General features: G+C 41.7%; 1 protein-coding gene across 1 annotated transcript; it reads right to left on the bottom strand.

Annotated features, from left to right (window-relative positions):
• Positions 1 to 439: 439 nt before the first annotated feature.
• SLC16A14 (solute carrier family 16 member 14) lies at positions 440 to 7,963 on the bottom strand (the record flags this gene model as incomplete). Its single annotated transcript, XM_080622636.1, has 4 exons — positions 440 to 588; positions 2,273 to 3,268; positions 6,873 to 7,016; positions 7,702 to 7,963. The coding sequence occupies 4 exons, from the start codon at positions 7,961 to 7,963 to the stop codon at positions 440 to 442; spliced, it is 1,551 nt and encodes a 516-aa protein (XP_080478762.1).
• Positions 7,964 to 23,701: the final 15,738 nt, after the last annotated feature.

The following is a 23,701-nucleotide window of genomic DNA, read 5'->3' as shown; positions in this document are numbered from 1 at the left end:
TCTCATACTCAGTAACTAAGCTTTTATCAGACAGAATACATAGTAAGAAGGGCTTTTAGAAATCATTCATATCCTGATCAAATTCTCTTATAAGACCAGTGTAAATCAGAAGTAACTGCACTGCAGTCAATGGAGTTTCACTGATGGGTAGTAATGAGCAGTAGAAAGAGAAGCAAGGGTACAGGCTTCTAGCATTGTTTCCAGTTTAAAAGACTAACAGGGTGCTTTTAATCACTTAATTGTTAGTTCTAAAGTAAAAGATCTTAACTCACTTAAAAAACATCTTTCTAATAATTTATTAGCATTTTGGTGCACATTTGCTTTTCACTTAAGTATACTTCAATGTGGTTGGTTCTGTAAGAAAAACAGCTTCATAATGTCATACAGTAGAAATGTGAAAACAAAGAAAATTCTGTAAAAAAACCTTCTGGAATTTGTTTTATACTTGTGCTTCTTCCGTAGATTTTTCTCTTGGTTGTTTCTTTTGAATACAAGGTTGTATAAGTAAAAATACTATTCCCACCATGTATAGCAAGCCAGATATGTAAAAAGAATAGTCGTATTTCTGTGTGATGTCATAGATCCAACCTGCAAAATAAGGACAAAGCATGTTTGTTACAAAGCTTGACAACAAGCTACATTGCGTGGGAAAACATGAAAAATACTGCACACTGCTTTCATGACATTTCTGTCAAATCTATGGGGGGGGTGTGGAAAAAAAAGAGGTGGCAGCTGTCTCCTCCTCTAGATGCTACAAATGGAAATGTATTTACAGAATCCCTTGTTCATTCACCAGAACCCCAAACCAGTGCAAAGCCTATTCCCTTCATTTAAGTATCATGGAAGACTTAAAATGGGACTCTAGCTATGTGCCATCCTAAGAAGCCAAGCAGCCTTCTCTCTAAAACTGTACGTTTTTCAAACAAGTTGTCACAAGTCTGACTTTAAAATAGACATTTTGGAATCCCAAACCAATTAGTTCTTCTACCATGCTACTGTTTCTCTAAAATGCCCAGTACTGCAGTTCAAATGCTGTGCTTTGTGCAAGCTATTGCATTCCCAATAGCTTTCTCAAAGACTTGTGTGCCGATAAAAGACTTTTCAAGAGATACAATCTCAGTACTCTCATGCCAACCTTAATTCCTCTGCAAAAATACATTAAAGTTACTTCAAAAAGGTTTGAGAGCCCAAACTAGCAAAACTCCCTCGTGTCACGCTGGCTGCATTGCAATGTAACCTCAAGTTCAGAAGCTTTTTTTACACCAATTTGCTTCGTTGCTAATGACCAAATACAAAGACATGTTCAGCACAGACTGAGAGGTGCTGTAAGAATGTAGGGTAGAAAAAGTGCTGCTTTTTAATGAGAGTGAGTGAGCTTTCTTATAAATCATGTCAGTTCACTCAAAGGTGGGGAGAGAAGGTGAGAGCATTCTCGCTTTTCTTGGTTGCTTGTGTTTCTAGTAGCTTCAGTTCAGCCTCCTGCCATCCCTGGTCAACTACGGCCATTACTCACAAGGTCTCTTACTGCTTTCTTCTGATTTGCATCTCTGTAAAAGATAGCTGAAGTCTGGCTATAGTATTGACAATCAGTACCTGCATCTCTTCTGTACTTCTCCGCCTCTTTCTATGAGAAAATTTAAGAATGTTTGTTTAAACCTAAGAAACTTAAGGGACAACATATATACACTTCTACCCTCTGCTGTGCATGGCAGTAAAGAGATTATGAGCAACACAGTCCCCAAAGTAGATATTTCTGGATGAAAGAAGGCAAAGCTAAAAGTTAGTTGAATCAACACATCCATTGGCAGCTTACAGTGGTGACACCCAAACACACTTTATAGTTCTTAGGGGTAATACTATGGTACAGACACCTGCCTACCTTGAAAACCATTTGTCATTTTTTCATCTAGATAGAGGCATGAGTATGTACAGCGCCTACACAGCACAAAACACATTTAAATAGGTTGAGAGTTTCTCATTGTAAAGAAGGTGTATGATAATATTTTAAGGAAACACACCATTGAAAACATAGATTGTAATAGATTTGAGGTTATTTGCAAGGATTGTAATTTGTACTATGTGAATAGTGAGATGGTACCCAGCAGACGTGACCTGTACATCTGCGCAATGTAAAGCTGGATGTTCCCACCCATTCTGGAGCAGCTGTAATTCTGTTAACTACACATGCTCATAACATATGAAAGCTTAATAATATAATGAGTCACACGGTTATTATACAAACGTCTGTTGTTCAGCAATTTGAACTTTTTACCTGCAAAGGGTGGTCCAAACAACGCAGATATTCCATTGGCACAAATGATGATGCCGTAAGCATTTGCAAGATGTTTAGTTCCAACTAAATCTTCAGTCACAACAGGCATTAGAGAAAAATAGCCGCTGGAGAATCCTATTAGAGCACAAACCACAGCCAGGCTAATGTACATTTGCATTAGTGGCAAAGTAAGAATGCAAGTGACCAGGGTAAAGTTAGCCATGAGGAAGACATTCCATGTGCTGACACACGGGAGATCAGAGATGATTCCAAGGATCACTTTACCAAAAATATGAAGAATGGCTATAATGGATGTCAAAGGAAATATGTTGTTCTGACTAGACAAGTTGTACTGCTTGACTATTTCTGGAAGATGAATAAAGGGAATGACAAAGCTGCTATAGGCAAACAAAGCCCAAATTATAAAGGCCACAAATACTCTATTTGTAAACAGTGATGCAGCTCCAAAGTAGCTGGAGTACCATATTGCAAAGCCCTTCCTGACTGTAACTGTCAGCTGGCTCACTGTCTTAAGAATGCGCAGTCCATACATGCTCCTTCCATCTCTGGATTTACCTCCAGATTCTATGTGCTGAACACCGTCAAGCACTTCTTCATTTGTTGCCTCTTCTTTTTTTTCCGGTTCTTCACCAAGGACTCCATTAGATTTTATAGTCTCTGCAGAATGGGACAGAGCTTTTGCCTGGTTATCTTCACTGTTACTTCTCACAACATACTTTTCACTAACGACGTCTTTGGGAGAGAGTGGTCTCATAAGTGCCCCGCAGACACAAAGGTTCAGGGAGATGGCACCCTGGATGAACATGGCATTCCTCCACCCAAACTCAATGCAGAGGTACTTCAGTAATGCAGTCATTAGGAAAGCTCCAAACCCCGTTCCTGTAGTACTGAGTCCTTGTGCAAGCGCTCTTCTCTTCTGAAAATACTGCCCTACCATGACCACTGCAGGCAGATAAACCATGCCACTTCCAACGCCTATGGAAACAAAACCCAAAATCAATCTGAACTTTTTGCTAACAGGATAAAAAGCAGTGAAAAACATAGCAGTATTATTCCCAACTTGTGCGCAAGCACAGTGGTGAAAGCGAGAATAAATATTCAATTTTCATGTTAGCTTTCATTTCCCTCTTACAGTATCTTCCAAAGTCTGCAATACTCATGCCAGTGAGAACACAATATTGCTATTTAACTGCTGGAAAAACTGAAAGAGATGGAAAATAAAGCCTTTACCTCAAGTCAGCATTACACCACTGGAAAGTCCCAAACATCCCACAGTAAGTCAGTGACAGTTAACATGGGGACAAACATAAAAACCTACTTTGAAGTATCTGTACTTGTAATACCTGCATCTGGCTGTATCAGCAACCAGAAATTGCTTAGTGGGCACATCTTGTTGCTTTTGCCAAAGTTCACCAGCAATGAAGACCCAAACTGAGTTTTCGTTCTTGGTTTGTAACTGTGGAGCCACAGTGACCATGAGGTGTTTCAGGAGTAGGCACAGGGGGGTTAGCCTGGTGCTGGGACCTTGGGTGGCTTCAGGGTTTCTCTCTGGGCATTCCAGGGAAGTCCAGGCAGGGCCACACAGTAGCTACACAGGCATATTCTTAAAAGGCAGATCTCTAATTCTGCAGAAAATCCCTCACTTGTAGTTTAAAAACAGGATATTGATAGTACCCATTTCAAGCAGAAAGTGTTGAGAGTTGTGCAAATACATCATTAAAGGTAAGAGTTGCTCTGATTTTCTCACAGCAAATTCCTGACAGAGAGAATTTGGATGTGAAGAGGTAGTATGCAGAAGGATTTGGACTGGAAGAGGTGTACGCAGAAGATGCTTCCAAAATCACTGTGATCATAATTTAGAAGTGTTTTGGGTTTAAAAGTTTCCTTAAAATAGCTGGTAACGTAGCTGTGTGCAGCTACATTGGAGAAAGAGCAGTTTATTTCAGCAGAGCCTGAAAAAAAACCCACCTCAACATGACAGCAGTGTACCATGGTCAGAGCTGACCTGTTTTGCCTGTTAGAAGTATGTACTTCTTTGCTATGTATATACGTGATCGGGTAGAAATAAGCTGGTTTTTAAACTACCTTTTCATTCTGTGGACTACAAAGCAAAACATACTCTTATTCCATGCAAAGACATGCCCTCTCCACAGGTAAACACAGGGCCACAGACCTCCCCACTCCTTTTCCTCACAGATTCGTGACCCTTCATCATCATGGCAGCTGCATGGCAGGCTCTGCTCTCCCTGCCTTGCCCCACAGAGGGCCTCAGTGGACATTTTGCCCCCCACTCCACACGGATTCCCTGCTGCCAGGAGCTCCAGCACCCACCCAGGGGCTCCCCACGAAGGGTAAGGGGGAAGAAGGCTCCTCTGCCCTACTGCTGCTGCAGGGAAGTGAGCCAGTGGAGCTGGATGAAGCAGTTGACCAGGAGGTGAGGGGACAAGGCTGTGAGGAGCTGGGGGTGGGGAACCATGCTGAGATGAGGGGCACATTGGGGATGGGAGCTGAGGCAGCAGGATGGTTGCCATCAGGGAACAAAGCTGGGGTCATAGGGACGTACTGTGTGAGGGCATGTGGCGCAGTGGGTCACCACCAGGAGAACAGGAGCCATGATTAAGCCCACAAGCACTTGCATGGAGGCCCAGAAGTAATCGCAGCAGAAGGTGGCCACCATGAGTGAAGAGCAGCCTTACATCTAGCAACCAGAACATGAAAGATGCTTCCCTGACGTGGTGCTGAGTGAGGTGACCGTGAGCAAGGGGATGGGAGTGAGTGGACAGGGACTGAGACAGTGAGTGAGTGAGGAGATCATGAGTGCAGGGACAATGAGCCAGGGGATGGCAAGATAGGACGTGGTGAATGGAGGTCTCCTGGAGCTGAAAGAAACATCTCAGGAATCTCTACACCGGTTTTATTCCTGCAGCAGCATCTCACATCTACACCTCATCAAAAAATTTGCCTCGGCTTTTTTTCTGAAAATGAGGTTTTCACCCCTCTTTAAGCCTCCTGTACAATCTCTGCCTTTTTGTCTGGTATTTTGTGTATGATCCTTCTAGGCCTGAGAGAAAGAGTGCATAGATTCCTGCCTGCTTGATTATATTCTATATATATGAAAACAGAAACTGCAGAAAGAGCAGAACCCTGCCTATAATTATTGTTCTTTGCTCAGGAATTTACATTACTGAAATCTCTGGTATGGTGGTATGAAAAGTCACCACAACAATCCTTGCTGGTTTCATTTTTTTTCCATCCAGAGAGCTAGATAAAAAATTATCTAAAGAAATTCTGCAGATACCTATGAAATTCTGTGAAAGGATAGTCTGAGGGAATGGAGGGTACTGAAGCTATTATTAGTATTGCAAACAATTTGGTTTTTTCATCATGCATCTGTGCGTCACATACAACATAGATACCATGCTTCATTTGCAGACATAACTGGCCATGTTATCCGTGGAGTAAATAGTATCTCAAAGCTCCTTAAATTGCTCCGTGTTGCTCAGATTATAATCAAAAGCCAAATTTTGTATTTCTTACTTGGATCACTTTAACACTTTTCTATTAACAGTATAACTTTCCAGAAATGAACAGTGAATAAAATGGTGTTTTAAGTATGTAATACTAGGTTCTTCTACATGCCCTGCCAGTGAGTGGGCTGGGGGTACACAAGAAGCTGGGAGGGGACACAGCTGGGACAGCTGACCCCAACTGAAGGGATATCCTATACCAGATGGTGTCATGCTCAGCAATAAAACTGGCGGAAAGGAGGAGGAATGGAGGACATTCGGAGTTGTGGTGTTTCTCTTCTCAAGTAACAGTTACATATGTTGAAGCTCTGCTTTACTGGAAATGGCTAAACATCTGCCTGCTGATGGGAAGTAGTGAGTTAATTCCTTGGGTTGCTTTGCTTGTGCATGCTGCTTTTGCTTTACCGATTATTATTTCTTATTTATTTATTATTATTTATTTATTATTATGGAGATTGGACCTAGACGATCTTAAGGTCCTTTCCAACCATAAGTATTCTATGATTCTATAATTCTATTAAATTGTTTTTATCTCACTTTTACCCCTCTGAATCTCTGCTCCATCCCACTGCAGGAGAGTGAGCGAGCAGCTCTTTGAGGCTTAGCTGCCCACCAGCAGTAACCCACAACTCCCTTTAAAATGGGTTTTGAAGCAGTACATAGTTAGCATAGTCTGGTATTTTATTAATGTGGAGCAACTCCTGTAGAAAACATTTGCAGTTTCTTCCTGTGAAGAAGAGAGGAGTTAGCTAGATTCAACACTGCTTTAATATCTTTAAATTCCACTTCGTAGAGTTTGGGTTACATTAAAACTTCTAATTAAAAATGTCCTCTAATATATTCGCTTGGAAGAAACTGATAATACCATCTTTACATTGCAGATTTAAATGACAGCAGAATTCACTGGGCCCAAACCAGTGAGTAAATAATAAGTTTTCTGAGGCTGTAAAGATGTGAAAGAGAAGTTGGACTAACTCTTTATGCACCCAGATAACCTTCAAAGGAAGGAAAAAATAATTGAAAGAACTTTCAAACACTAGTTCAGCTCTTACCGGCTGTCACTCCAAATGTAAGGAAGAGGTAGTGCACATCTGAGGCATAGGCACTCAGTATCCAACCTAGGGCATTCAGTATCCCTCCAATTATAGCTGTCTTGCGGCACCCACACATGCTGATGAATAAACCAATGAAAGGACCTGTTAAAAAACATGGGAAAATATTATAATTATTTAAATCTCTATAATGTTTAATAAATTTTTCACAGAAAGACTCAATGTTTCAAACAAATGTTAATCAGGCTGCTCATGCAATTCATTTTATTTTCCCCAGTATTGTTTAAAATCGTGGAAAGAAAAATTCGACCAACCAACCAAACACTTAGCAAATACCCACAAGACCTAAAATCACAGTTGCCCTATGAAGAAGGGAAGACAGAGATGTGTATATACAGGTATGCACAAACATACCCCTCCAGGTATTATTTTGGGTTGATCCAACCATAACTTTAAAGATAAATTTTAGTTCAGCTGCCAAACCGAAATATAAACTGACCAAACTCAATATTTTCTCCTCCCAGATAATAGCACAGGGAGGACCACAACCTTCACAGATCATCTGTTTTCTTAATTCTAGTGAGACCTTGAAGTCACAGCCATCCTTTCCTGCTCATGCTGTCTCCTGGAGTAATTGTCTTCTCTATCATCTTCCCTCTTGTCCCCTTTCTCTCCCTAACTTGTAAAATTTGTCCTGTTGACATTAAAAAGGCAACTTGGGCAGCTCTGCAAATAAAATGGAAAACTGTAACAAAACACTTGAGGGATGAGTGGAAAATATATTCTAAAAATATTACGTAGTTTTGAAATAAATTACGCTGGAACATACCTACAATAAGTGTAATGCCCATGCTGAGGGAACTAACCCATGCTGTTAAGCCACGACTTTGATTAAACTCTTCAAGCCATTCCATGTTGAGTATTCCAAGGGCCATTTGGGACCCCATGATAAGTATGTGCACAAGGAAAGAAGAAAGCACAATCATCCAAGCCCATCCTCCATCGATGTTTGGATTAGGCTTAATTGGCTTACTTCCAACTTTTGAGTCATCTCCAAAATCATATCCAATATCCTCTCGACTAGCATACATTTTTTCCAAGGTATTCTGAAACAAATGCAGTAAATACCTTCAAAATACATACAAAATGCTCAGATTTTGTTGTTTGGTTATAGTGAATAGCATAAATTACTAACGTATTTCACCATTGTGGTTTAGTGCAGTTGTAAAGCGAATACTGGGTTTTAATTGATTAAATGTAAAATGCTTAGAAAACTCTGCAATTAATGGGGTTTTTTTGTGTCCTTATTATCACGGCTGCCTATGCAGGATTATTAACAGGATGACAATACACTGCATTACTTCCGTTACTATATACTTAACTTACTTTTAGGTGGCTGAGAGCTCACTCTTCATGGGTTGACAGGTCACAAAAAAGACTGGTCTCTCACTGTATGGTCCTCTTCTGTATTACCTTCTGCTGTCCCAGTAAGATTTGTATTCAAGCTCGTAAAGCTTGGGGTAAAAAAAAGAAAGGAAATCCTGAAGAGGCAGATAGGTGAAGGTACCACCTCTTTCCAGAGGAAACCAGTTTTGAAATGTATTTCTTTCTTAGTAGTGGAAGAAAAGCAGTGAAGACGGAGAAAGACAGACTTAAGGTTCTTGATTTTCAAAATGCTTTGCTTACATAAGTTGTAACAAGGGGATTGTTACCACCTCTCTGGCAAGCTTTTCATTAGAGTCAGCTTGACAGTTTGCTACTGTGCTTTCAGTTCCATAGTTTTAATCCATATAATCCTACTAAAACCAAAGAATTCTTCTAAATCAATGTCAATGCCTATCAGAATCAAACTGAGCAGCAGTTACATGCATAGGTGGGTGTAGGATCAGGCCGTAACAAATTAATTTGATTACTTTGATTTCTTCCATTGTTACTCTAAGTGAAGACTGCGACACAATGTGAAAATAATTTCAAAACCATTTTAAATTGATTAACAGGCAAGGTGCAGAACCCAGTCTTCCCTCCATCCTAGTCCTGCTGCAACACATTGAAATTTTACCCAACTGTGGAGCACCAAATAGGTTTCCATGGATACTAGAAATGTAACAATACAAATTACCAGAGATGGTAATTTTTTGTCTTGTTTTCTTCTCCAGAGAAATAAAAGGAGCCATTGGTTTCACAACTCTCAAAAGAGAGAATAAAGTTGTCAAAAATTGACTAAAAAAGCTCTTTATGTATTTGGTGAGCCCTCAGAAGGTATGGCTAGTGTCTCACTATTGAAAACTGGCAGCGAATGGAGCAACTCAGAATTACTAACTAATTCTGTACTAACTGAAAATTTGGGCTGTTCTCTTTAAAAATATGAACATATTTTGCTTCTCAAGTTACTACCTTTTCAAACCATTCTCCTTTTTTCTTATTGCTAGATAAACACACAGAGAATGCCTTGAAGTATTTCATACTAATACATCAATGGAGTCAGAGCTGATTGGTCAAACCTACCATTTCTTCCACAGAAAACAGTGAAAACCTGCCAATATATGTAACCTTTCCAGACTGGCTGCTGGGTAAGTTACCTTTGTAGTTAAGTGACACATATACAGTACAGGTAATTATGTGTAACTGAGGGCAGCTTGAAGATGTAGGTTCCTCCAAGAGCAAACTGGTTTGCCTCATACCATGGATTTGAGCTAAAATATGTTGTACTCCTGGTATGACATTTTCACAGATGAATACTGCTTTCAAACTAAGGTGTCAGTAGTCCTAACTCGGCCATGGAAGGTATTGGTGACAGTGAGGAAGAACAAGAACTGGGCACGTTTAACACTTGCTGCATGAGCTGATAAACTGGGAGTAATTTTTGAGTCACCACCTCGGTGCCAGTAGAAACACACACTGAAATGACTTATTGGCTTTATCTTTCCAAATCAAGAGGCAGAGAGAAGGGGTCTTATATTTAAAGGACTTTATGGGGGTCCCACGGGGTGTTTGAGGCAGGAGAGGTAGCAGGGCAACAAGCCAGAGCCATGCAGTGGGACAGGGTTTTTTTGAACATGAGAGGATGGCCTGAGACAGCCTTAGCTAAAACCATACTTCATCCTTCCTCTGCTGTAGGTCTTAACAACATCTCAACTCTTTCCTGTTAACATACTTGCAGCTAGATTCCCCATTGATGTTGTTTAAATGACTACTTATGGAGGATTCAGCCAACTCACAAGAGAGAGAAATACTAACTGCATAAAGGTAATAAAGATAGTGAATAACCATGCTAATGGGAAAGAATGAGAAGCAGTAGAATGAAGACAAATTGCAAGCTGTTACACATGCTTTGTGCAAGATTAATGAAAATGTATGATGGATATTACAGTACATCTTAGATAATGGAAAACAAAATTATGTAACTGAAGATTCAGAGTCAGGATTAAATGTGGAGCTTCACCTTTCTCTTTCATGCTTTTGACTGGTTTTGTGTGCACCTGAATATTAATATTGGATACAAAAGTTTCTTTTTTGAACAGGAAATACATATACACCTTTAATATATTTTAAATTATTTAAAGCAAAAAATGATTGAGATGCAAACAGGTGACACTCATCTTTGCAATATTACTGACAGAACAGGCTTGGATTGAGTAGATGCAAGTTAATGTCAAGCTTGCATCAACCCCCACAAATCTTCAGAAAATGTATGTATTTTCCTTTTGAACTGGATTTCTGCTTATTATTACTTTTATACTACTAACTTTCCACTAACATCACAAGTTCAGAGTACTACACTTAAAAGCAGGGGACGTCATCTCCAATAGCTGCTCAAGCTCTCAGGCTCTGGAATAAGCAAGGACTGATAATCTGGATCCTCTCTCCACTGTTGGCTCACCACTCTGTGGCCCATCACACCTAGGAGAAATGCACTTTATCTGCTCTCAGCCTTCTTCCCACACCACACTGGCATTACAGTGCCAAGAACGCAGCATCATAGCAAGCAAAGAAGCCTAAGGGGCTCTTTGCAATTGTGAAATCCTAGAGAAACTGCAATGAAAACGACAGCAGCTGGTTTGTGAAGCCAGCCACATTTCCCCAGTGAGCAAGGCGGTGAAGACCCACTTGCAGCAACAGTGGTTGAATACAGACTCTCTCAAGGGACTGTGTTTAAAGGCAGGGGAACCCAAATTCTTGTTTGGTCACCTGGAGAAGGACTAGCGGTTGGGTGGGGATTTTCTTTTCAGAAAATCTTTTTATATTGTATGCACACACAATATGCAGAGCTCTTTGAAAACTGGACCAAACATTAGTGGCCACAAAGATGCTGAGCTTTCTTGAAACCCTGACTCATGAGCTATTCTAGGGACAAATGGAGGTGCTGTAATACAACCAAAGTTAGCAGCAAAACACCAAAGTTTGCTGTAGCATTGCTGTAGTGGAGATATGGCTCTCTAACTTGTAGTTGAAATGGATCAATCAAAAACATCTGATCTTGATGTAAAAAGTCCACATGATGAATAATGATTTACATATACTTGGCTGACTGCTTCCAGTACCTGATTGGCTCAAGTATAGCAGAAATCAGTTTAAAGGCACTTCCAACGGATAACTCCTAAATGCATTATAAATAGTAATAGGTTTTGCTTCACAGTGTTCCCAGTAGACATGCCACATGTAACTATTTGTCTTTTGAAGACATAAAAAAAATAAAACAAAGTTGTTAAAAAGGTAGTTTATTTCGGGTGTTGGAAGTGTTGGCTGTCTAACTTCAGCTTGCTAATACATCTAGCACTTCAGTTGTCAGTGGCTTCACTGGAGGTGTGGACACGAGCAACTTCTGCACATCCCAGCACGTAATTGTGCATGCCCCAGGAAGGAACACAAAACCAGAGAAATCGAATGCTTAAAACGCTAATCTAATTGCCAGGGTCACAAGTTCGCATGAAGTCGTCGCCAGCTCCTTTCCCAGACTCGGCTGTCCAGGAGGCCGCGTCCCAGGCCCCGCTCAGACCTCTCCGGGAGACCCTTCGGTACTGCCCTGCCCCGGTGATACCCACCAGCGGAGCGGTGCCCCATCCCCAGGGATAGCCCTAGTAGGCTCCCAGAGTAAATTTTTCTCCCCGTGGTGCCAATGGAATAGGCAGCTTGCATCAGGCGCTCTACCTCTATTCCGTAAACGGTGACAGGATGCTACAGGAGCAGCCCCAAGGCAGAAGACGTTCTTCCCCTCACCTCCCACCCCACAAGATAATAAATGCGGGAGCTGTACACGTTACGCGCTCCCCACCACTCAAGTTAAGCTCATGTGTGCAGAACGCTGCTCAGGCGGGGGGGGGGGGGGCAGCGCCTGTCGCCGAGTGCCTGTGGCGGGGGCCAGGGCTGGGCGGCGTCGGCCTTCCCGGCCCGCGGGGGCTGCGGCGGCGGCGGGGCCATGCGGCGGGGCGGTGTTGGGAGGCCGGCGCGGCTGCAGGCGCCGCCCGCCGCAGCACAAAGGATGACCGGTAGTTACCCCGCGGCGGCGGCGCTCTCAGAACAGAGCGGCGCGGAGGGGCCGCCGCCGCTGCTGCTCCCCGCTGCTCCCGGGCAGACCCGCGGTCCCTCTACACCGCACCGCGCCGGGCCAGCCCAGTCCAGCCCAGCCCAGCTCAGCCCAGCCCGCCTCTGCCGCAGGCGGCGCGGCTGCTGCGGCTTCTCCCGCCCTCACCCGTGCCGGTGCCGTGCGGCGGGCCCCGGCTCCTCCCCAGGTACTCACCGCGCCGGGCCCCGCCAGCGTCGCAGCCCCTGCGCCCCACGGCTCCGAGCCCTCGCAGTCAGGCAAACCCGCGGCGCTGCTCTGCGCCCCGAGAGTTCCTGCAGGCTCCGCTGTCCACCTGCGCCCGGCTCCGCGCAGCCAGCCGCGCCAGCTCAGCCTCGCCCCTGCCCGCTGCCCCGGGGCTTATTCTCTGTAGAAGTGTAGCACCGGCCGCGGGCCTCTTGTCCCCCGGGCAGCTCGTCTGCTGCACCGCCTTGTCTCCATTCCCTGCAATTTCAAATCTCCACGCTCTTTCATTCCTGCGATACCGGCTAATTCTGGTTTGGTGGAGGAGATTGGCAATCCTCTCACAGGCACACTCTTGTGGCTGAATGAAGTTTATTGCTGCACAGGTTATCACTGGAAATCTACATCTGAGAGAGAGGATATAGTCCAATACAATCAGCCAGTATCAAGATTTTAATGGCCTTTGGATTGTATTTACTTCAGAGAGGCTGAGTGAATTTACGTAGTCAAACAACCCTAAGAATGAAGCTTGAAAGCTTTATGGTATAGCACCTTATTTGTGCAATAAATAAGCTTCAAAAATATTCCCCCCTTAGGAGAAGAGTTGCAGAAATATGCTCCTACTTTTTCCAAAGCAGCATCCGGACCCCAGTTGTATCTTTCTGAACAATCTGACATTAATGAGGTACACATTTTGCAATACATTCTTTTGACTATATGCAGATAATCTACCAAGCTAAAGTGATTGTATGCCACTGTACAAAACTTTCGTCACCAAAGAATCTGTGTCCTACAGCAGTGCACTGAGTAGCATAAATACCTCATAAATAAGAGGTAGTTTGAGAGAAGACAAAATGAGGGGAGACCAACTGGAATGTTGTCATGGTATTATACATGCTATCTATGTGCATAACTTGGTGGTTCACTATCTGTTAAGAGAATTGGTTTTGGGGTTTTAAAAAGACTTGTTTGGGAATCTTTATGTATTTTTTTTCTAGATTTCTGTTTCACCATACTCTTTGACCTATCTGCCATTTACACAAGCAAATCTCATTTATGTTTTTCATAAAGGTTTAATGTGCCATCATGTATCTAGTCCATCACATTTATCGAAACACTTTTATCTGGTTTTGGTTCAAGTGTGTGGCAGACCATGGGCTATTGCTATGGCTTCAGTTTTTACTTAAATCTTGTACTACTTTGCATTGTAGTCTTAAAAAGATACTCCTTTTCCAGAATAAATAACTAGTCTAGTGTCAGAGACTTGTGATTGGGTCCATTTCCTTCTTTGTAAACAAAACCAGATTTCCCATTTGAAAAGATTATGGTGTTCTGAAGTTCCTCAGCTACTTCGTGTTTTACAACACTTTGTCCAAGTGTATGGGCATTTTTTATGCCAGATTTCAACATTGGCATTAGCTTTTTGGCTGGAGTTTTGTTTCTTAAAAGTTTTAATGCTAGGGACTTGTAATTTGCTGTTCATTGGCTAGTGGTTTTGCCCAGGTTTGAGACACATGCGTTTTGATTTGTGAATCATCTTACATGCTAACATACTTTCTTAAACCTACTGCAGAAACAGATTTACTGTTGTGGATTGTGGGACGACTGGTCACAAAATTATTTGTTTGACTGGCTGTTAACCCCAGCTTCCTCTAGTACATGAATGCCACCTGCATGCTTAAATCCCTGTGGTAACAGAGGTTCTGTTTCTACAGTTTGGTCTGATGGAGAATTCACTTAGCTGTGTCATACTGCATCAGCAGTTCTGGTTCCTATGTCATTGTGGTTCTGGGGTAAAACTGTGGCTTTATGCTGTCTCTTGGGAAGATGAGTATGTATGGATCTACTTGAATTTTAACCATTAAATTGTGCATATACAGCACCGAGGGTACAAATTAAGTTCAAGAAGTGTAAAAGTCTGTTTTGTAACAATGGGAAGGACAATTCTGTGATATCAGAAACAGTCTGGAGTTTTTAGCAAGGATGCATAAAGTGCCTGATCCAATAAAATAAGATATAAACCAAGTCTGACAGACCCTGGGGCCTTAGAACTTGTAACTGTATAAAACAGTTGGATGGCAAGCTGAGTAACCCCAACTGAAAAGGAAGGGTGTTTTACTAGTCTCTTAAACATTATGTTAATTTATGTCATAATATAACTTAAAGAGAAAGGGAGCAGAGGGATGGAAAAAGGAGGGAGGCAGGAGTAGAAGGAATTGGTAACTCCATTTTACTTACTATCTGGGGGCCATTAAGGTGGCTTAGACTTCTACGGTCAAAGAACAGGTGGTTGGAAAGGTTCTCTGGGGTCCACTCAGTCCAGTCCTCCTCTGGAAGCAAGACTGTGACCTGCTGTATTTCAGGTCAGCCATGGCTCTGCCTAAGCTGCCCTTGAAAGCCTTCCATTATAAGATAGCCTTTCTGGGCAGCATGTTTATGTGCAGCACCACCCATGCACCATCACATGCATCCAGTCACCACTCCAGTGGCTCAATCTGTGGCCTTTGCTCCTTGTTTTCCCATTTGCTATGAAGAAGAATTCAGGTCAATGATCTTTGCCTCCGGGTAGTTTTAGATTGTTATCAGATCTGCCCTTATTTTCTTCATTGCCAGGCTTTGCCAAGCCCAACTTCTTCAATATCTCTTCACAAGTCATATGCTTTAGGCTGTTTATCATCTCAACAGCCCTCTGCGTGCCCCTGTCCTGTTTCTTAACATCTTTCTTGAACTGATTCTTGAACTGAACCCCGAACAGGACCATTATTTCAGGTGTGGACTCACTAGCATTGACTAAGGAGGGATAATAATTTCTATTCATCTGCTGTCCATGCTCCCTTCCTAATGTAGCTCACTCTATGGCTAACTTGATTCACAATGAAAACACCCTGCTGGCTCATATTCAACTTAGTGCCCACTGTGACACCCACATGCTTTTCAGCTGGGCTGCTGCTCAGGCAGCCTGCACTGGTGCCTGGCAGTATTCAACCCCATGTGCACAATTTTGTACTCTTTGTTAAACCTCATCAGGTTTCTGTAGAACCAATTTTTAAGTTTCTCAAACTCTTCTCAACTGAAGAGTCCACTGTTCTGTTTGAGAACCACCACTAAGTCAGTATTGTCTGAAAATCTGCTGCAGGTTCATCCTGTATCACCACCCAAGTTCCAGTGAAGTTAACGAGCAGTAACCCATTGATTACAACCATTAAACCCAGCAATCCATCCAGTTTCAACCTACCTAGCAGTTCATTCATCCAGACCATACTTTTCAGCTTTTTCTCCACCTTGGGATTTAGTCACTTACTTAATCCCCATTGCTCAAACTGGCAGCTGTACTGGAGATCTTATAGACTGTTCAGCCCTTTAAAAATGTGTATTGATGAAAATATAAAGTGCTGATTTAGCTTCCCAGTGCCTTCTCCTCTAATAAGGCTGCAGTGCTGATTACTCTCCTCCCTAAAGTTCTCACTAAGTATCCACCCTACTTCCCATTACATGGTAATACTGCAGTGATTGATAAGGAAATAAAAAATTGAAATAGCAGCTTGGTTCCTGCAGCATCAAGATACAGAACAGGAAAAGCATCTTGCTCCCAGTTTTGTTTGATCCCTGAACTGTTAACCAGTGCGAAGTATCACCAAGTAACCTGGTCAGTTCTTGCTACACAGTTCTTGTTGAAAAGAAATGTAATTTATGGCACTTAAAGATTTCATCTCCTCTTTCTTTCAGTAACCTCTTTGTGTTGTTGAAGGATTCTCTGTACTTAGAAGGGAATGTTACATTGGGCCTGGGTTAAAGAGGTATAAAGAAAGAAAAAAAAAAAAAAAAAAAGGAAAACAAGCCAAACTTAGTATTTTAATTTGGCACAGAGATTGCACAGTAGTACAGATTTCACATGACACCCTAAAAGCTTGTGATTCCTCTTCATTTTGGCAACTTCAGACTGCCAAACAGAAATAATGCATATTTTCTTGTTTTTCCCACTGCCTTTCTGAAGAGAATCCTTGGTATCTTTGGTGGATTTACCACAAAACAACATCCTCAAAGAATACCCCAAGCAAGTATGAACATTTTCAGCAGTTCTCCTGTCTCCTCCAATGATAGCTGCAGAGTCTTACCCAAGTAAGAAACAGATAACTTGATATCTTCAAATTCACCCAAGACTGAGGATAGACCATGGCAATGGAATTCAAAAGTGGAAGAAAAAGCAACATTTTTATCATTGCTGGCATGGAGATTTCCATAAATACATATAGACAATAAATACTTTTCTTCTCTCCTTCTTCCCTCTCGAAGACCTGATGCATTATAGCAGCTATGGACACAGGAGGGATTGGGAGGTCCTGTCCAATTTTCCCAGATCCACCATCAATACCGTATCCATTAGATACCATATCCATTAGATTAGAAGGACAAAAGGATGACCTTCAGCAGATGGGGATGCTGAAGAGGTTAGTAGTCTTGCCTCAGAGTGGAGTGGCTATTTCATCAGTGCCTTGTCAAGATTCACGTTGGAGATTCCCCCAGAAAACCTGAATATTGCTACTTCACACACAAGGGGTTGGGGCCAGGTTCTTCCTGCCACGAGTGCAGCAAGAATGAAGGGGGAGAGTGAGTGGGAAAAGGACACTGAGCTGGAGAAGAAGCCTAGAGTGCTGGTAGGGTACATTGGATAGACAGGAATATGCATAGTGGCTTCTGCTTTTGGAACTGAACTGAATGGCTGCCACCCACATAGTTTTAAGTTGTTTGGGGGCAGCAGCAGCAGCAAACTTGGGCTTCCAGGTTGTAAATGAAGAGGCCAATGGTAAAATGGTTTTATGGCTCCTTCTAGTTATTTCCCTGTTTTAGAAAGTCACAGAAGAAATGGCACTTCCTCACAAAACAAAGGAAGATGTGACAAAACAGGTAATTTCAGCGTTGTGCATTAGGATTCCAAGCTGCATATTGAGAAGGTAAAATAAACTATCTTATCAAAAAATCCTATTAGGCGTTAAGTGCTATTGTAACACTAACATGTTTTGCACATGAAGATATCTCGCTTTTCTGGTTTTAAAACCTGTGAGCATAAGGGTGTGGTTGCAGTTGGTTAAACATCAGAAGTACAATGCTGAGAGAAAGAACTCAGGGGCCCTCTGATATGACTCACAGTTGCGCTGCAGCTTCCACTGGGTAAACCTGTGCATGTAAGAGATCCCAGAGCAATACAGAGGACTGTATGACTTGGTCATGGGTTGTACCTATTGCAAATATACCAAAATAATTGCAAATTCCAGTAACGTCAAATTAGCACCCATCTCGTTAATATAATTTATTGATAATGATTTATTTCAGTGGCACCAGGGTTAAGTCCTTCAGTCCATGGCATTCAAATCCCAGTATTAATCTGTGTGTAGCAGCTTTCTAAATTTTCGCTCTTGAAATATTTTACTCCAATAGGTACAAAGTAAATATATTGCATACGTCTTGTCTAAACCATTAAGTTTGTTTCTACTGCAGATAAAGCATAGTGTTTTAAATATATTGCTAGCTTTGTTCTGTAATTTCCTTTATGCTTATCTTGTCAGGCACTTAGGTCAAAATAATCTCCTGATCTGTAAACATTTTGAAAGTATTGAAGTATTACATAAAACACATGCTTGTAAAGTACACATGCTTGTAAAGTACACATGCTTGTAAACTGTAAGTTCATCTGACATGGATTTGAAATGTGTGATTTTGTTTTCTGTTTCTCTTTTTATTCTCTGTAGCACCACTGCCAAAGTATTGCAATTTTTTAATAAACCGTTCACAAAATATCATAGCTTTTTGGAAATACTAACATCAAAATTTTACCAACTTTATATATATATAATTCCAAAGCAGTATCTTTTCAGAAAAGGTTGGGTTTTTTTTAACACAAGAACTGCAATAACATTATGATTCATGAGAACAGAGCGAGTAGACAACGATTAGAGACAGAAGGAGAGATATACACTGTCCCTGACTGGAGCGAGAGCTGTAAATATTTTAGCCAAGTTACAGTAGATAACTGTGTTCACAGCTAAATTGCACTGTGTGATTAGTGGGTGAAATCTCATAAGGTTGTCTGCAACAGTACTCAGACCAGGTATTTTCTTGTTGCAGGAAGCTGCTGGGGTGTTCTTTCTCACTGCTCCTGGACCTTGCTGCTGTTACACTCTCCAAAGCTGCACAGGCCATTTTGGAGCATCAGAGTGTGACTGATCTGCATTAGGCCATCAAATCCCTGAGATGCTGCAACAGAGATCTCTGTGTGAGTTTAGCCAGAACTATTTGTACCAAAGCTGACATGACGTGTCCAAGATACAGTCATTCATTCCTTCTCAGTAACTGTTCTCATGTCTCTTGCTTGTTGTGTTGGGGTTTTTCCAATCTCTGCCTATGTAGCACTCATTTTAAATGGCCACAGTTTTCCCTAAACAGATAGGGAAAAGGAATGTAATCCTTGGACCATCATTTTCAAATCTTTATTGAACTGCCTTAAGTTCTCCAGGAAATTTAAATACATAGAAAGAGGAGTGCAGAATAGAAATATATTTTATGGTTCTTTTATTTGTGACCATTTTGTAAATTTCAAAATTAAATTAGAACATTTATGTTAAGGCCTGGGTTATGTTTCCTCATTAAGTTTTCATTCTTGAGCAGTAAACAGAGAGCTTCCTTTGAAATCAGTAAAAGCACAAACTAACCAACTGTTGCCTTCTGCTTAGTTTGTCTGTGTCTCAGTATGTAACAAAATATTTGCAACTCTTCAAGCTCCACTAAACTTTCAGTGCTACACATGGACTCCTCCCACAACACTTCTTCACCCTTTCTGCAGTACAGGTCTCCAGGGAGTTCCAAGTCAACATCTCAACATTTGATTATATGTCATCCATAGCAGTCCTGTAGGTACTGAGCATCCTGTGCCCGCTTTCCAAAAGACATTACTTGCATGAGAAACCTGGTCTTGGTCAGTAGTCTCTAAAGCCAGACCACCTGTCTCATGCTTTTGTGTGCTGGAGCAGTTCCCATGTGCTGCATGGGGCACACAGAACACTATTGCTTGTTTCCTTACCATATGACAAGCTGCAAACCAACAGGATCAAGAGTCCATAGTACTAAAAAGGATAGATCGTTTGTGTGGATATCACGGTCTGGATCATGAGAGGATTTATATGAAAAGGAAACATCCACAAGTTCTGAGCAATTACTGTCAAATTGTCTTTGGGGAGGTAAGACTAAGCTTGTGAGGTAGAGGGTGACTGTTGGGTGGAAGAAATCCTACTGATTTCTAAACAAGCAGTGAAAGCCACGCAGTACCTGTAAGAACATTTACCAGTCAATACAGAATAGAAATTACAATATAGGTCACAATATAGCTTCATTATCAAATTAGTAACTGTTTTTTTCAATGCTGCAATTTCTGCTATTTTTGCTATTTCAGATTTTATAAATATACATATATAAAAATACTTTAACACCCGTGTCTAAAAAAATCAACATGGTGTAGTACTGAGAAGTAAAAATATATAAATAATAAATTCATTGATCTGTGGCCCACTGTTCATATTAAATTCAATTATCTGTTCATTGTGCAGTCCTAATTACTGCAGAAAGTAACCTACCAGCAATGAAATTTTAGGTTTCAGGGATTTAGCATTTTAGAAATTACTTCGTATGTCGTAATATAGTGGGCTAAATTGTTCTCTGTCTCCCCCCTCCCAATATGACATTATTGCTTTAAATGATGTAGAATGAAACTGTTTTCAGAATCTGCCTAGCAACAAAAGATGCTCTTTCTCCCTCTAGTGGAGGAAACTAAAACAGTTTTCTTTCCGGTTTTGCATGAGTAAACCATCAAATAATGCTATCAGAGGTTGGAAGCTTTTCTGAACAAGAATATAGAATAATTTGTGTTTAATGTGCAACATAATTGTTATATGAATAGCAGTGAAATAAGAGCTATTTTCATATTAATATTTTTCTGCAAGTGCCCCGTTTTTAAAGTGGTCCTTAATTATATGAATTTTAAAACATTTATATGTAAATATTTACAGATATCTAGACACATTTCAAAATAACAATAAAGCCCCAGCAGTTAAGATTAAAAATAACACCTAATCTCAGAAGTAAAACACAGTGTGCTTAGTGTTGAACACAGGAGCAGTTCGCATGTTGTTTTTTACCAGATCGATCCTCAGTTCAAAAAGCATGTTCCTAAATGCTGAAGTTCATGTTATTAATCCAAATGTTTACAGCATTTGTGGAGTCCCGCTTGAGAAGGAAACTGCCGCAACGCTTGGATGCAATGTGTGTCTTTCTCTTTTTCAAAATTAGAGGTTACAACCCACTCCTTTATTTCAGTCTCCTAATAAAAAATAATTTGAAGAACAGCATAATATCTTCCAAGCACTTAGTACTCATTGTAAGTGCAAAATGCTTTTGTAAGTAATGATTTACAGGACTAAGTCCATAATGAGGGTAAGTGGAAAATACTTCCTATGTATTGCTGATTAAACAAGATGTTCCTATAATTACTCCACTTCTAGTTTCCAAACTATAACAAGACTGTTGTGTCTTGGTTAGATTCCTGTTACTGTTTTCAGTGGAAAGTTTGTTTTCTTATTCTGCTGCTGAGCTTCTTTTGAGCATATTTTTCTATTTTATGTTTTTATTATTTCACTTTCTCTATTAGTATTTTTTCTTTCCCTTCCTTGTTGCCATGCAGAACTTCACACAGGTAGGTGGAGAAAGCTGCAAGGCCAAGGGAATCTGAAAGCCAATGCGTACATGGGTAACTTCACAGTCTTCAGCTTTCAGGACAAGGGGCTTTCTCCACATGCAGGTGGAGGCAGTTCCTTGCACTATGTGTGTCACTGTGAGCATTTTAGTAAAAATGGATTTGAGTTTAGTAAAAATGAATTTGAGTTTGTGTATTTGTTGTTCTCACCAAGTCACTAAAGTGTAACAGCTACTTAACAAGAAGTGCTGGGTGAGAGCTCTGGGTTGCTATTGTCTCGTTCAATACTCAGTACCAGTGGAAAGTGGATCTCTTAGCAAGGAGGAAAAGCTTTTATTTTCCTGTACGGGGGAGTGACTCCAAGGACTGCGGTGCAGTGAGTCCCTCGAGTTGTAATAGCTATAAGTAGCACAGAAAAAGAGTGGGGTGAAACAATGCGCTATGAGATAACACAGAAGAAGATGGTGGAAAGCTCTTCAGAAATGCCAGTATGGCCTCCTGACTAATCTGTGCTTCAAAATGTCCTCCAGCGTGGAGAGGTAACGGTAGGACAGAAGGATGTAAGAGATACTGCTTTTGTGGCTGGCAGAGCTGCACTTCCGTCCGATAGAGATACCTGGGGTAAACGCATCCCAGGCTCTGGAATTTGACGAACTATTTACAGCTCGTTTCGTTTAAGCGGTGTTTAAGGGTGGGTGACACAGAACAAAAAGCAGAGGAGCAAAATGTCAAAGGGACATTTGTCCACTCACTGTTCATACGAATGAGGAGAGAGAAGTAATAGATTGCTGGCCAGGATAACACAGTAACGCCGTCACACACAGCCTGTATTTACTGGTTGTTTTCCCAAATGCGGTCCTCCTTTCCCTTTAGTGTATATAAGAATGTAATAACGGTTATTATTTGAGAGAGAGAAGGAGAGTGCCGGCCCCCGGGGCATTCATGGTGAGTTGTGAACCTTTCCGTGGTTTCAAAATGGAGTCTGGAGCTGTGGTAGTTTCCAAGGTTCTGGCAGATGTTTGGAGATGCCCCTCGATGCACGGAATCAGACTCAGGGAGAGTTATAAAGCAGGTATGTAGACAAGGAGTTTCCGAAGCTAGCAGATGTTCGGGAGGCACTGTCTTCAAACTAACCGATGAGTAGAAGGAAGGGGAGAAATAATTCACTCATGTTAATAGGGTTACTAAATTCTGTTATCTCACCATAGACTTACAACACAAACATTGTTTTCTATTTTAGACCTAAGTTAGTATTTTAACCCTATGTTTTCCAGGCACTTGCTTTCCTTATATCACCTCCACCGCTGCGACAGCTACAGCTGAAGTGGCACCAAACACACAAAATGGGAAAGGAAAAAAACTCTATTAAATATACTGCAATATAAATCAGTTGATCATCTGTGGAGCTGCATTAATGGGGAATGCAAATATGATTTTAATACAATGTCACATTTGTGTTAAGGAAGGAAGTGATTGTTAACCTTTATAAGCTTCGCTTTGTAAACGCTTTGTGTTCATGTTCTGAAATAGTTTTTCCACCACTACTATTTCACTACTGTTCCTAACTTTCAGATGATGATTATTTCAGCCTCTTAGTAGCAGCATTTTCTGGTGCACTGTCTTAGTTTCCAAGATTAAATATTGCAAAATCACAAGATTTGCTGTAAAATGCACTTGCTTTATTCAGCTCATTTCATTACTGACCTGACAGCTCCCCCAGTTTGTATTTTTCTAATTTATTTCTTAACAGAAATGTAATGAGACTGTAATGAGAAGCTATAATTAGTATTAATGCGGCTTCCTGGAACGAACAGTCACCAAAACACTTTACTGTCACTACAACATTTTACCGTCCCTAAAAATAAAAAGGTTTCTGCGCCTCCGGCTGCCTCCTTCCCCCGATATCCATGCGGAGGGCTAGCTGCTGCTGGCAGCCGCTCCTCTTCACAGCTGCTGCGCCGAGCCAGGGCTTCCCTGGCGCTTCCAGCACTCTCCGGCCCCACAGTAGTTCCATGAGGAGAACGACACGAGGCTTCGATGGAGGCTGCCCGCCCGCCACGCCAGGGGGCGCTGTTGGCGCAGGCGGCCCGGCCCGGCCCGGCCCGGCCCGGCTGGGCGCTGGCTCCTGAGCGGGTAGGCTGCTACTGCGGAGCCCTGTGGTTACAGGCTCTGACCTCCGCAGCGCCTTGCTTTGGGTGTAGAAGCTAGGACTTGGCACATCTTAAACCTTGCTCTGTCACGAATAGGAGCAGCAGCTCGTCACGTGCAGATGTGGCACACCAGGCTCTTCGGTCGGGGGTGAATCGGGAATAATGCCAGTTAAATCAGTGGAGTGACAGCGGGTCA

The sequence above is a fragment of the Psittacula echo genome (assembly GCF_963264785.1).
Source record: "Psittacula echo genome assembly, chromosome: 7".
Classification (NCBI taxonomy): Eukaryota; Metazoa; Chordata; class Aves; order Psittaciformes; family Psittacidae; genus Psittacula; species Psittacula echo.
This window is presented reverse-complemented; position numbering and strand designations above follow the sequence as displayed.